This window comes from Rhipicephalus microplus, chromosome 1 (assembly GCF_043290135.1).
Source record: "Rhipicephalus microplus isolate Deutch F79 chromosome 1, USDA_Rmic, whole genome shotgun sequence".
Classification (NCBI taxonomy): domain Eukaryota; kingdom Metazoa; phylum Arthropoda; class Arachnida; order Ixodida; family Ixodidae; genus Rhipicephalus; species Rhipicephalus microplus.
The window spans coordinates 244,835,431-244,850,689 of record NC_134700.1 but is presented as its reverse complement, the minus strand read 5'-3'; the positions used below and the strand labels follow the sequence as shown (position 1 = coordinate 244,850,689).

The following is a 15,259-nucleotide window of genomic DNA, read 5'->3' as shown; positions in this document are numbered from 1 at the left end:
TGACTGAAATTGAACCATGATTTTTTTAGCGACTAGGGTAAGCGAGCACCGTTTTTATTGAAACGTTGAAAAAAGAAAGTGCCGCCACATCCACGAAGTGAATGATGGTGAGTGGGCGAAGTTCCGGAGGTAAACCTGGTAAACCATGAATCCTCCGCACATTGTGCCCACTCGGTTTTATTACAACGCTCCCCCTAGCGTACGCCGCCGCACTAAATCGAACGATTGCCTTCCACCAATGACACGCGCGAAATGTGACATCATTCCTATTTTAGAACATCTCGCATCTTTCATCATCAACTACAAGTGCCGCCGTCTATTTTATAACATCTTGCATTTTTTCATCATCAGCTACAAGTACCACCATGAACACTACAAGAACTAAACGAGAGGTGGCTACATACAGGGGACAGTACCGCCATCCAGTGAACACTGCAATAACTAAACGAGAGGTAGCTATAGATACAGGGGACGCACAGCCCACGCCTTAAGGAGCTTCCCCCCTAAAAGTCATGCTTTGACGCAGTTGCACTTTGCAGAATGCTTCTAGCACACCAACGCTCCGTTATACTTCGCTACCATTGTCAAAACCGCCATTTTGGGGGGCTTAAACTGGTTTTGAATAGTAGTCCACTTAGCACGTCGCACAGGAGCAACACAAGCCCTTACTGACACTGTATCGAACTTGACCATGTATTCCTAAATAATATAAAAAAGCTTATTCAATTACAAAGGTGGGTTAGTGATGTTGCAGCCTACCTTCCATTATTTTATCCTCTAAAGAAACGCAGATAAAGCGCATTCACACTTGAGAAGCGAGAACGCCAGGTTGGTTGGAAAATCAAGTTTGCCGTGGCGAACGCGTTCACATTTATCCGGCGCTTCGTACATCCATCCACCACCAACTTCGCCGTTTCGAGAATGAATTTCATTTTAACTGTTTTGTGAGCATTAAATTTTGCACCAAATTCAAGTTCTGCATGTTAAACGCTGAAAAGAAACATCATTCAACTTTTCTAAACATTGTTTCGGGCGATACACCAGCTGAAACATGCATCACAAGCGGACGCCTCGGTGGGAACGGATTTTTCCGCGGCCATGCAAAAGGTAGATACGTTGAGGCGCGCCAACTCGCTGCTGCAGCACCTTCTGCGAAACGGTCTGCTCGGTAATCTTAATCCAAATGTGGCTCCTGAGGAACGCGTCCTTGTAGAGGCTCTGAGCTTTGTCGTACTGCACGAGCATATAGCTGCGATTGCACAGAGGGGAACCACCACCACCTTGCTGAAATTGCGGCCCGTTGTTTACGCCACGTGGTTCATAAGCTAGGGCAGCCAGAGTACGGCTTGCCGTGAAGCTGTGAAGCGGAAAGGCATCCCGCTTACGCGTGGTGGAAAAATCGGTTTCAGACTGTTTTTTTCTTTTTTCTGGGTTTTTGTTTGTTTGTTTGTTTGTTTGTTTGCTTCGGGGTCACGGCGCTGTCTTTCAGCCGCTGGAAAGAATCGATGGTTTGATTGCATCCCACAACTGCCACCAAATGTAAGTGGTAGAAGGTCGATGGCAGGTATACGGCGGCTTTCTTTACGGTACACTCTTAGAAAAATGTTAGTAAAAAGGTACCAACTTCAAGCGAACAGGTAGTAACTGCAGCGGTTACTACCTTTGCTAGACTGTTACTACCCTTTTGCTACCTGTTTGCTACCTATGTTAGTAAACAATTACTAGCTACAACCATTACTAACATTTTGCGACCTGTTTACTCCCAATGTTAGGAAACAGATAGATGCTGGATCGAAAGAGGTAACTGCAGTCGTTACTGCCTTTCTTGCCCCGTTGCTACCTTTCTGCTACCCGGCTGTTGACTATTTAATGCAAAATAGCGTGCGACTCCGATTCTGATAATTTATGAGAGGAATCGTCTCGACGTATTATTGTTAACCGAAAAATGACGCAGGAGATATCCATTGATCAAGAAAATACATTTTTGTTTTAATTTACGCAACTAAGATTTGTAAACGTCATTCTGATATTGTCGAAACTGAGAAGTATACAAGTTAAAGAACCATAAGCAAGCGCTACACGAGTTGTAATAAACAATTACAACAAACTTAGTAAATTGCAGCATATAATAATAAGACCGATGGATCAAAATAACCATACGGTCACAAATTGCCAAGAGGACGGTCACAATAATTCCACGGCGGCGTGTCTACAAACATTATTATTGTTTCGGCGCGTCCAACCACAAAAACGAATATTACCTTTTAAACGCTGATATATTAGCAGTGTGAAGCATTCAAATGCACTGAGGATGAGGTCATAATTTTGTTTCTGCCACTGTAAATAACGCCTTTTTGTGACCATTTTATAATAAATAAATATGACATACAATTTTTTAGGTAATGCTGATTAAAAGTCTTGTGCTACGTCCTCAAACATGTGTAGTTATGGAATATAATATAATGCTCTAGGTTCAAATTTGTTATAATTCATTCTAAAACGCAAGTGCCCCCTTGTGCCAGATATGCCCCTACGAAGTAAAGGCTATATATACCCACGCTTACTTCAAACTACCTGTATATGTCCAAAAAAAAATCGCAGCATATCCACAGAATGAATGATGGAGAGTGGGGCGAAGAATTCGTCCATTCATTCGTTCTTGCTTCCGTCCGTCCATGCGTCCGTCAGTGTGACCGTTCATGCGTCTGTTCGTGCGTCCGTCCCTGCGTTTTCCATGCAGCCGCCCCTGCGTCCGTTCATGCGTCCATCCATGCATCTGTTTATGTGTCCGTTCGTCCATCTATTCAACACTCCAAGTACCATCTCGCATCTTTTCATCATATATTCCCCATATAGAAGCACCGCCATCCAGCGGACATTCCAAGGACTAAACGAGAGGTGGCAGACGCATACTTTCTTACGGCTTGCGCTTCGGGTCCACTTCCCACCTTTAACCACCTCGAGTTCATGGTATATACAAGTTCATTGTATTCATGGCACTGCGGCCGAACGCTCGCTAAACCTTTCGAAATCGTGCTTGGTTCATTAGGACTCAGAACACACTCAAGCAGCAAGTTTTCTTAAATGCATTCATCTTGACAGTGCGCCGCGGGCCTTTAACAGCACGTGTTTGAATGTACCTATACGGTGTGATCCATTGGAGTCGAAATTTCCCAAGACTGAAAATTGCTTTCAGTAACACCCCCGAAAGCTGTGCGCTCGCCGAAGCGCGCTCTTGGAAGCACACACGCTTTCACGGGCCACCCGCCACATCGTTAGGTCCTTCGTCTTGACACGTCTACCGTGACCCCTCACGTGGGTGGAAAGAGCAAACCATAGCTTCGAACGTTGCAACAACTACCTTGCACAGCTTGAAGGTACACTAAAGCGAAACAATGAATTGGTTTAGATCGATTAAGTGTTCTCTATGAACTCTAATGTCGTCTTACTTATCGCAAGTTCACTTCTACAGGAGAAATCAAGGTCAAAGTACCATTTTCAATTTCGCACTGAAGTTTGTGCACGTGACGTCACGAATTTTGAAGTTCTGTTCCGTTCTAACTGTTTCGCTGTTGAGAGGCTGAGGTCCGTATTGCCTCGGCTACTTTATATCAATAAGTTCTGCAGCGAAAAAAAAACAATAAAAGATTAATACTGAACGGTGCTCAATAATGAACAAACACGCACAAAAAAAATAATAGCCCACTGAAACCGGTTGAAATATCATGGAAATGTATACTTAGCTTGTAGCTGTTCACACAGTCATGTGTTCACACGCACACCTTTCTTTTTTACTGTCAGTATACGCACTAACACATCATTTCGTGTATGTCAACCCCTGGCTGTCTAACACAGGCGCTTATCCAGCCCAGACTTCGCTAAGAAGTGTGTCAGGAAGATGTTCGCCTTTTTCTGAAGATGCATATCAGGCAATGGTATATTTGTTGTACTCTGCAGACATGGGCTCAATGAAACTTTTTCGAAATTCGGTATGTGAAGTCTCCTGCCCCATCAGTAGACATTGTGCTTCATTTAGACCTGTTCAGAGCTACGCAGGCATTAGTAAAAACTGTGAAAATTTATGACGTGACGACGCTTGGTGCAAGAATTTAAAGGTGGCTTCGCTACCTGCATTTTGGCTTTGCGCGTTTCTTCACTTACCAAGCGCCTTCTCGCGGCGTGCATGGTGATTTTAGAATGGCGCATGGGTAATTTACCGATAAAAACACATTTTCCTCTTCAGTGTCCTTTTAACATGCGATCTGCATGCGTGAGAATGCGATATAAGTGGCTCATGTGCGCTCAAAATGCGTTTATACGGAGGTAAGAACAGCGTCTCGTCGGTGGTCACAAAGGCTACATCGGTTTCCGAAGTGGCCATTTAGTAAATAGCGTTCAGTACTCTTTCTTACGTAAGGGGCAAGGCCCGGTGGTATAAGCCAAGGGACACCCATAATGTCGTCAGTAGCTCCAGCACCCTTCTCCATCGCTTATAGCTAGAAGTGGCATTTACAAAATCTTATTCCTGTGTCATAGTAATGGCCGACAACGCTCTCTGCGATGCCTGTCATTGCAAAGAGACGCTGCACCACATCCTGTGCGACTGTCCGTTGTATGACATCCAGAGACAGTCACTGGCGTCCGTTCTTGCGCGCATCGACAACAGCCAAATGTCTGTGGACACTATTCTGTCAAGTGCCCGAGAGAAGACATTGCAGCACAAGGTGACCAAAGCTGTGTTGAAATTCCTACGTGACATGGACTTGAACAAGCGGCTGTAACGCAATGTCACACACCGCGAAAGACAAGACTGGACAATGAGTGTGCGCGCGTGTGCTGCTAAATGGGCTGTGTTTATCTCTCTTCTCTCTCTGCTCCCTATCTTTCATCTCCCCCATCCCCCTCCCATGCGCAGGGGAGCAAACCGGCTGCCTTTAGGCTAGTTAACCTCCCTGCCGTTCTTTTGCTCCTATTTTCCTTCCTTATAGTGCATGTTAGAAGCAGCCAGAGTTGGTTCTTCCCGAATATTTCATGTCCATTCATTCAGTTTCATACGTTAGATCTGTAAACAAAGACACGCGGAATAAGTCGCGCTCTCTCTATAAGCGCTTTCTGGTATTGGAGTACTCTTGTGTCGCGCTAGGCAGCGCCGGCACTTCCGAGCTGCCCTGGAAGGCGTCGTCTGATACCCTTGAGAAACAGGGAAGCGCAGAGGGGGAACCTTCATTCGATTTCGAGTTCCGCCAGTGAGGACGACGTATGAGATGGATATGGCGGAGGAAGAAGGCACAGGCAAAAATGCCTGCCCGCCTTAGTTCCTGGCCCCGATGGCGCACCTGCCCTGGCTTCGCGTGACGTCACGTGTGACGACACAAGCGACGTTCTTCTTGCCTCCCCACGGCCACGACCAAGGCGGCACCCCGCGTCGGCAGCCGCAAACATTGATCGCAGTGTGCCGACTGACTCGCTCGGCCTCGGACGGGGGTGGGTGACGCTGTCGTCGTTCCTTCGGCTGAGATAGGGGCTTCTCCGCATAGCAGAGCCCGCTATCACGCGCCTCCTCCTTCGCTCGCCTTTGGCGGCGGCGACAGCGAGCGTCGGTGGCCGGCTGGAATGCCAAGCGCCTGGCTACGCGACACAGCGCGTGCTCTTCTCTGACACATTAGTTTCGTGTCGTAAAGTGCACGATACTGTGTGCTCCTGCCCCGTGTCACGGCACCGTCTGTGACTCCAAAGCGCCACCGGGCAGTGGGAAGCGGTGAACGTGCACACTTTATGCTCCGACGTCCGCGAACTCTCGGATAACACTTTCTTTCGGTGGTTCCTCTTCGTACACTGCGGACTACAATATTTGTGATCTTTCTTCTCACCTGAGTGCTGCTGAAAGTCCATTGAGACTGCTCGTCAACTCGCGCAGATGTGAACACCACGGAGTTATTCTGGATTAACGTAAATGTTCCTCATTTGCTTGCGTAGCCCCTCGAATGACCATTGGGATTACCGCAAGCATGATGATTCAGGGATTATCGTTATCTTACGAAGTGCGCCTAAGCTGCATTGATGATGGCGGTCAGTGAAAGACTGTTCCGTCCGTGAAACACGTAATATCACCTGTTTATCTGAGTGTCTAACTGTCACGTGATCGAACATCGGCGTACACTGTCACTGACATATAAGCAATCTTTGCTACGCGAGGTCAACCCCTGGAGTTCTACATCAGACCTAGGCAATTTGCTTGCCCTGCAAGCTCGTTGCCCTCTTTTGTTTTTTTGTACGAGTGCTCTAACAGAAGAAGTCGTGAAGAGATTGTGTTGAACTTCGCGTAGTGGATCAGTTCAACTTGCAGCATTTTTTTGGTCACTAAAAAAGCACGTTTGGATAACACCATGAGGCGGGTGATCCTCGAGTCAGTTTTGCTGTGCCTCGTCGTCGGGCTTGAAGTGAAGGGGAAGAAGCACGTGACGGAGATGGCACCCACGGCGAGCAATGCATCTGCGTTCCTTCCCGCACCAGGTACGTGACACTCCAGCACACTTATCGATTCACTCGTTGTACACTTCTGCATACACATATCTAGTCACACTGGTATCTGCAATATTCTCTAGCATCCCTGAACTGTAGTTGTGCGCCTGTCTGGCGATGCCTTTCCTAGAAGTGCGCAATGCGCTTGGGAATTCGCTTGCATTTGGTGCCGCATTTCAGTCTCACAGTGCCCTTCTCGAAGATGTCATAAATACGTCTGCGAATAAAACATTTCGTATGAAACTAACGGGCGCCACCTCGCGCGATTTCGCACATCACTCTAGTGTCAGAAGACTCTTGCGAAATTATGCCTCTGTTTCAGCTCTGGAGCAACAGGATTGAGCTGTACGCGATAGTATTGCAATTGAACGCTATCGCTGTTTTTTTTCCAGGGTGAGGACCAGATGTACCCAGCACTTCCACCACTTGAACAAGCAGGAGTTGACTCGGCGAAGGAGAGCTTTATTTAGCGCAAGGGCTAACTGAACGCAAGCCTGCGATCACAGCAAGTCTTCTTCCTTTTCTATACTCGAGCTCCATGCCCACTGCCCTCGTTACAGTGAGTTGTTTTCCTTTTAATGGCTCTGACACTATAAATCATTAGATGTTTAGTCTTGTGGATATTATCGCCTTGTCGCTTGAGTGTAGGCAAGGCACTATGCTGAGGTCTTGTCAAAAGCATGCTTACTTGAGAAAGTGCATGCAACCTTTTCAAGCAGCTAGGTGCTTGTGTTTACTACATGCATAGGTGTCCGCATGCTGGCACAAAAGGGGCTCTTATCCCTTTTTGAGTCACACCAGCAGTTGCCCCCAGCGTGCTACATCAGAAAATCAGTGCTCTCCTCCACCTCCCAACCATGATGCAACACAATATTGCAACCTTTCTCCCCCCCCCTCCCACAAGAAATCAGGACGACACTCATGCGTACATGCCTGCATTGCTTACTGGCTGAAATCGATACAAACATACATGTATAGCTATATGCATTTTCGGGGTTCAGCTGCTTCATGTGCACAGATTTTGTTGCTGAGGTACTCAGCATCTTAGATGGATGTAAAAAAAGCTTGGTTAACTTTTCATCATGTTTGTCTCAGTTTGGACTCATTAACCCCTTTTTTTGTTGGTTCAGTAGGAGTGGCAAGAACAGACTAATAGACACTTTTTCTTTCAGATGTGTATTTCACTGCCTGTTTTTATATTATTGTACTTGGTGAACTGCAAACTCGAAGTTATCATTCATCTTATGTGACCGAGATACATGTTAACTGTTTCTCACTTTCAGCCGTACACTTTCATTGATAACATGAAATGTTAAAATGGGTATTTTTGATATTTCATGGGTAATTACAAAAATTTTTGAAATATTTCATGAAAACCAAGGTTCGCGCAGTTTGGGAAGAATTTACATTAACTGTACTTGGTGTAGGCGGCATAACAGATGCTGTGGCAAAAGTTAAAAGATGAATAAGTATGCTCTTATGAAGTCAATAAAAACTATTTGTACAAGAGAACAACAGCACAAGCACAATGAAACTGGTGGCACACGAAATATCTTAAGATGCAGTGGCCATGTACAATATTGAAATATCTCGAAGGGCAACTAACGTACAATTTTCAGTTGTGATTTTTATAGAATAATGAACTGGTCAGTGTATGGTCTATTCAGGCTAGTGCTACTTCACCTGTGATTTTCATGTCATCCTTCACATGCAAAGCAGTACACTTAAGACAGGTGTGAGAGTGAGTGGTCAGATTCAGCAGGAATGCATGAATCTGCGCTGTTGTATTCTAGTGAAAAAAAAAACATAATGCCATGATGCTCCTTCATTTTACATGGTCATTGTCAATACAAGCTCATCTTCGCAAGTGAAGTTCACGATAGTGTGCAGCTCAGTGATGTAGGGCTTCAACGATGGCCACGGTGATTAGGCCAGCAGGGCTGTTTGTTGGTTGTGGTGCTTGCAGTATAACTAACTTCATGATGCAGAGCACTTTTACCAATATTAGCAATAAAGAATTCCACTGTGATTTAATGAATTCAACTTGTTTGTCTATAATGAGTTTGTGAAGGCAGAATGTGTAAGCCAGGTAAGCCGCTTCACTGAAGTTGCTGTGGCAAATGAAATGAGCGAGAGTGATGGCTCCCAGTAACGCCAGTATATGGTACTGTACACTGCTGTGAAGAATGGGAGCATTTGAGATATGGCCTTATTTCGCTAATCACTATTTCATGTCAGAAACTGAACTGTAGCCAGTGTCTATACCATACTTTGTTAGTGGTGTTAGGTGCAGATGCCTCAAGTGGGATGGTATATTGGCAAAAGAGTGGCACTCTACTACCGTTAACCCATTTGCTGATTTCGAATAACCTGAATGAGCGTATTAGTTGTGTGGTGTGTGATCTTCTGCAATGCTTGGCTGATTTGCGAGTTTGTGAAGTAATTTTCGGGTGACAGATAATAGTTGGACGCCAGATGGTACTGTGGTTTACGGAATTAAAGAAGCAATGCTGACAGCATTCTGTTGTGCTCTGCGCAACTTTCCAATCTATCATGTGGACAGTGTTCGTGGAGTTGTCAGAGTGCCTGAGTAACTGCAAATGTGTCATTCATGATCGTGATGTGAGGTTCTGCAGTTAGAGAACATATGCTCACACTGATTATTTAAGTCAACATTTGTCAATAGTTCTTGATCAGATGGGCCTGTGTAAGCTGGGATATCGGCAATTGAAATATCTGCAGTTTAGAATATTTGTGTCACTTCTACTTGAATATTAAGAGTCTAGCATATAAAAAATGTGAACAAAATAACAATGCAGACAGAAGTTCAGCATTGCACTGTTAAAAGAGGAAAAGTAATATAACACTTCACTTTCAAGAGCCGCTTTGGTGTAGCAGACAAAAGTTTCTGATATAGAAATTCATGTAACATATGCCAACAGTAAAAATATTGCATAAGTGTTTACTCATATGAAGGATTTAAGAATGAGTTTCAGCATTGTAGTTCTTAGCATTGTTATTAAATTGGTTTAGTATTTTTTTAAACAACTGTACAGTTGTTGAAGCCTTCTTTTAATACATCTTTGCACGTTTATATCACTTAGTTGATTTAGTTGAAATTATGTCACTTAGTTGTGATTAATATATTTTTCTCTCATTGATTCTGACGTTCATTCTTTTTTTTTTATTTCATTCCTTCTGCTGCTGCTGACTTGGCTTTGCCACAAAAACCGTCAATGTGTTGACTGACCCGCAACATCCACCACTTTGGATTCTTCTAAACTGGACCCTCATCGGCTGCATATAACTAACATCACACTTTTTTTTATTGCACGCCTTTGGTCATCGATGAATGCATGCGTTTTAAAATTATGATATGCATCTTCTTCTGCAATGCTGTGTGCCCAATACTTCTTCTGAACTGCTGTAATTCTTTCGTATTGGTCTTGATTTATTTTGTGTGGTGCATTGAATTTTCTTGTGTCTTTTCTTGGTGTGTGTGCTTTGGGTATTTTGGTCTTGTTTGTCGGTTCTATTTGTGCAGTATCATACACCTATCCTAATTTGAAGCGACCAGGGGATGCTGTGGATAACTCGGACTGGAAGAGGCCAAGGGGGGCCCTCTAGGTAGGACAACACACACTTGCTGATTTATTGAAATGCTTTATGAGTAAAATTGGTGAAGGCGTACTGTACCTGTTTCAGCTTACTTATGTTGATGTGAGGGTGATGAAAAACAGCACTGCATGAATTTTTTATTAGTTGGGCTACCGGTATTAAGTGAAGATATTCGGTGCTACATGATTATGAATGGAAGTGAGGGATAAAGGTCTGGTCATTCAATGGTCAGAATTCTGAAGGGGTCCTGCAATAGTTTCTTAAGTAACGATCAATTGGCTTCATTAGAAGAGTTTATCAACTCATGAATGTCGACTCCTGCGGAAATGTCTAGAATCTGTCAAGTACGAGCTGAGATTTGTCGCACACTACAGTTGCTTTCTTTTTTCCTTTAGCCCAACGAGCGTGGATGGCACAGGGGAAAGAAGTTACGTCATGCTCGCATCATGCTTTTGAGCTCTTTTTTTTTCTTCAAACGCGCAGCTTACTTTAAATGTTATCGCAAGGGCACGCGCAGGCAGATGTTCGTCTCTTGCGGTGGCCACGGCAACTGTGTAGCTCATGATGCTTGAAACAGCTTACAGCTTTGAATTGAGGTATATGGCACTGTCACTCAGACATATGTCATCATCATTCTGAGAAAGAAGAGGGAACGATTTCTAGCTGACACAAAACTAATCGTAAATTCCAGGCCCCGTACTGTGCCAGAATGTTTGGCGCGCATGTTCTCGAAAGCCTCATATAAGAATTGGCAGCATTCTCTGACCATGCTGAAAAAAGGGTTTCAGGACCCCTTGATGACTTGGAAATCTGACATCATGTATGGATGGATAGTAACATCATGTATGGATGGATAGTTCCTCACCATTTCTTGAAGCCATGGTGAAAATTTCATGTCTGGTGGTAGTGTTTATAGGGTGGCCTTGAGTTAACATTCAAACAAAAGTTTTTAATGACTATATAATTACCATTAGTTTATACAGGCATCGCTACAGGATTAAATCAGGACAGCATTTAACTTTTTGTGCACACCTTGATGCTTGAAACTAACATATATGGTATTGAAGGAGTATACTTGCTATTACGTGGCTTTTGTGATGTCCTGACCTAGTTGGACTTCTATTTTTATTTTTCTTTACAGGCTTAGGCAAGAATAGCCTTCAACCTGAAAAAGCAGTCAGTCATCCAGGTCTGGTGGGTCCTATCAGTGTTATTCTGTATGATCCGAAATGGTCATGTTTTCATAAGACAAGCATGCTTTTTGTGGGAGAGGCTTGCTAGGCAAGGCTAATTAACCTCTCATTATGTACATCTCTTAGTGGATGTGTTTTGTACAAAGAAAAGCTTTCAAATGTAAATATAGCAATCATTTTATTGGTGTGAATGTGTAAGTGATGTGTGCTGTCCATGGAGATAATGATTACTCAACGACTCCAAGGGGATCAGTTCAATTGAGAATAAAAAAAATGCGAATGAGTCATGGTGTGTATCATTCCTTGGTTTGTGAAAGGCAAGATATGGCACCACAGTGCATGATGTAGAAGTTCAATAAAGAACGATGATATGGCCAACCTTTTGCATTGAGTGAATGCAAGTGGCAACTATGCTCCAGTCAGAAGGACACTTTACCGCTTGCTTATTGAATAAAAAAGGTGGGGAAAAAAGCAGAAGGTGGACCGAAAAGCGCTGCACAGAACGGTGCTTTTTGTGCGGTGATAGATGTGCTGCACCAACTGCTCCCATTTGGGTCCAGGCGGAAATACGGAGACATTGCTACACCAAGCAGCTGTCTTTCACGTGATTTGCACCATGCAAGCTGCACCTGTGCTGACACGCAAATATATAGATTGTTTTGCTAGCGCTTGTCGTTGATTGAACCTTCCACCTTTGCTGAAAATGCACCCTAGGAAATTCCAGTTATGGTCTTTTGCATATGCTTTGCTGGCTGCTGCTGCCTGTTTTGTATTGCTTTTCGTGGTTGGAATGATTCCAATGAAGTACATGGTACTGAGTGGTGTTAGGATGTTTTATGCAATGAGTGCTCTTGCAAATGAAAACGTTCACTTATCCTAAATAGCTTCTGGGTTGTGATTGACAACCAGAAGACACCGGGGAAAAACTCTCATGTATGATCTGTCCATTTTATTCAAAGCAGGTAAGCATAACTAAGTGCAAGGTTTCATTATAGTGCCCCTCCTTCACCAAAAAGGTCGAGTCTCACAGAAGTCAAACTTCTCAATGCAAGCAAGAATGAAGATAAAGTGATGACGTGCTTCTCACAATTGCCTGCCATTGGTTATTGGTTTTTTGTAGGTCACGGTGGGAAGCCAACAGTTATTTGACAGCAACGTTCGAGATCCTCAGCTTCCATTATCATAGAAAGTCTGCGTGACTGTAGCCCAGTACGTTAAATCATGCACAGGATATGTCCGATAAAGGCAGACTTGGCGCCCTTTTTAAGACTACTAGGGGAGTCTGCTGATACAGAAGTCACGTTATAACATCAATAAAATGATCTGTTGTGATTTTTTCCCAATTTCTTAAGCAAGTCTACCATTATCAAGTGGCTTGACTTTACGCACATCATGATCTGCAGCAGCTTTAAAGTAACTATTACTGGGCACACAAGTCACTTGTTCTAAGCTTGGCGCTTGTTTGTTGGTACAGAAGTTAAGTCATTAGGGAGCTTTCAAATAGCCCCAAAGCCTTTTGTGTATGAATGCTTTGGGTCAAGAAGGAGCGAAGAGTTTTCGAATTGGTCTGAAACTCTCTGGACACTCGCCTAATCCTTGTTCACGCTAGTACTGGATAACAGCCGTCGCTTCAATGAGTGCCGTCACGTCTGTCCAACGTAAAGCTTTTTGGGCAGACTTTAGGGCTCCCGTTAAATTCGAGAAATAGTGTCCCCAACCCAAAACCCAAACGCGGTTTGGGTTTTGCACGTGTGCAGTGGCCTTGACGCTATTTCTTTGGGGCTCCAAACTTTTGAGGCCCCCATTACAAAGCTCCCTATTCGTGCAACAAGCTAACTTTTTCTATCAGTTTGTTAACCCCAAAGACAATCGCAAATCAAGATATCTTTATATCTGTTGTCGTAAGATTAAGCTAAAAAATTGAGTATTTATTATAGAGCTTATATTTTGCTGTATTGATAAAAATCTTTGAACAGGGAATGTCACGGGACCCAATATCGCACGCAGCTTGTCCCTAACATCATAAACGTGCACAGGGTTGCCCTTCAAGGGGGGGGGGGGTGAAGGTTGTCGCAGTGACCTCTCCTTATGAAGTCGCTGCATAGGGCTGACATTGTGCCCTTTGCTGTTCAAGGATTTTTCATCAATCATGCTTCCATCTTGTCCTGAACTCTTTCTTGTTTGGTTTACTACTGATGGTTCTTGAAAAGCCCCTTGTATCCTGATGCACAATGCACATTGCGGTTTCATAGCAAACAGTCAGTTCTAGTGACAAGCGTCAGAAGCTGTGTTATGATAGTTATTTGAAATTTAGCTCCACGTAGACTTATATTTAGCTGCTTTCAGCTTTACAAAATATGAGCAGCGTCCCAGCAAGAATCGAGCCCAAGCACTCTGCATGGCAATCAAACATTCTACTACAAAGGCAGGCCCTGTGTTCTGTGGCCAGGTAAGAACTACTTTTCAAATACTTTTCAATTGTTGTTCAAGTACGTCCTGTTGTTTCACATAGATCCTGTTGTTCGTGAAACATCAATTGTGGTTGCAGTGCTGGCTATTCGTCTGGTGTGCGACCGATAGCGGCGCTGCGAACCGCGCTTGTATGACGTCTGTTGGAGGATTCGCGCGCTTTTGAGGCGTGGAACCACCATTGTGGTAAAACTCGGCAGACGCAGTTCAAGTGGTTTTCTTGGCTGTGGTGCCCATCGACACTGTTTTAACAACCGTAGGTGTCCGCTTTTAACGTTGATCATAAGAGCACAGCGTTTTGTTTCTTAAAACTGCGACCGTTTGTGTCTGCGGCGAGTGTTGCGCTGCTCTGTGTTTCTATATGATCAGCCATCTGTGAAGAGGGCGTAGCTTTCATAACCATCTTAAGGACCCGAAGCTGAGGAAAGAGTGGATGGTGAAACTTATACAGGGAAAGTGCCTCACGCCTTCATCGACTATATGCCGCTAGCAGTTCGGTGACAGCGACGTTTGCTATAACAGCCCTACGGATCCACTTTTCGGTGAGTTTTCAACCGTGTTTCAGTGCCTCGCCAGTACTTCAGCCATTTATTACACGCAGGCTACGGGCGTAGGCGCTGTCCCAAAACCTACCGCGAAGGCCCCTGGACAGGGAGCCACCGACGACGTGGCCTCCGAATCACCTCGAGTAAGCGCGTCTCGTGAGGAGGAGGATAGAACTTTATTAATAAATAAAGAGATTTCAGGGGTTTCGAGATGGCCGCTTGTCTGCGGTGATTTCTTGTGCCCATGCGATGACTGTTTTCTGCAGTTTTTCGTCGGGGGACCGAATTAAGGTCTCCCACGTCGTTTCGGAGGGAACTGGCAGAAGCTCTCTGGGTGGGGGAAGGCCCTCGCATTCCCAGAGGATGTGACTTTGGTTTGCTAAGGCATTTTTGTCGCAATTTTTGCATGTTGAGTCAACCTCTCCACCTTTGAATATCGCTAAGCGGTGAGGAGTGGTTAGGCTGTTCGTTTGAATTCGGCGGAGGATAGTGGCCTGCGCTCTCGTGAGGTTGCTGTGCGGTATGGGATATAATCTCCTGTCATCGTTATACATATTTGTAAGTTCGTTAGAGGAGGTCACTGCCTCTCCTATCGGGGAGCCCGGTTCCAATGAAAGCGCGACCCGGTTTGCTAACCCTCGGGCCACTTTATGCGCTTCCTCGTTACCGGGGTTCCCCGAGTGAGCGGGGACCCAGACCAGATTGATTTTGGTTCTATCATTCTGATTAAAGTTTCTCAGGACTTTGGCTGTATTTAGTCCCACACTTCCCCTTACAAAGCTGAGAATAGCACTCTTAGAGTGGCTAAGGATAGTGTGGGTGGTTGGATGCATAATAACCAGCGCTATGGCCATTTCTTCGGCCTCTTTGATTGATGCGGCTCTAGTGATAGCCACATTTACGATTTTAAGT

General features: G+C 44.6%; 1 protein-coding gene across 1 annotated transcript in view; it reads left to right on the top strand.

Annotated features, from left to right (window-relative positions):
- LOC119185613 (uncharacterized) overlaps positions 1 to 11,711 on the top strand; it is a 603,714-nt gene extending 592,003 nt beyond the window's left edge. Inside the window, exons 15-16 of the mRNA XM_075892089.1 lie at positions 10,067 to 10,149; positions 11,282 to 11,711. Coding sequence (XP_075748204.1) covers positions 10,067 to 10,149 — 83 coding nt within the window. The 3' untranslated portion in view covers positions 11,282 to 11,711. The remainder of the gene's footprint in view (positions 1 to 10,066; positions 10,150 to 11,281) is intronic.
- The last annotated feature ends 3,548 nt before the right edge of the window (positions 11,712 to 15,259 follow it).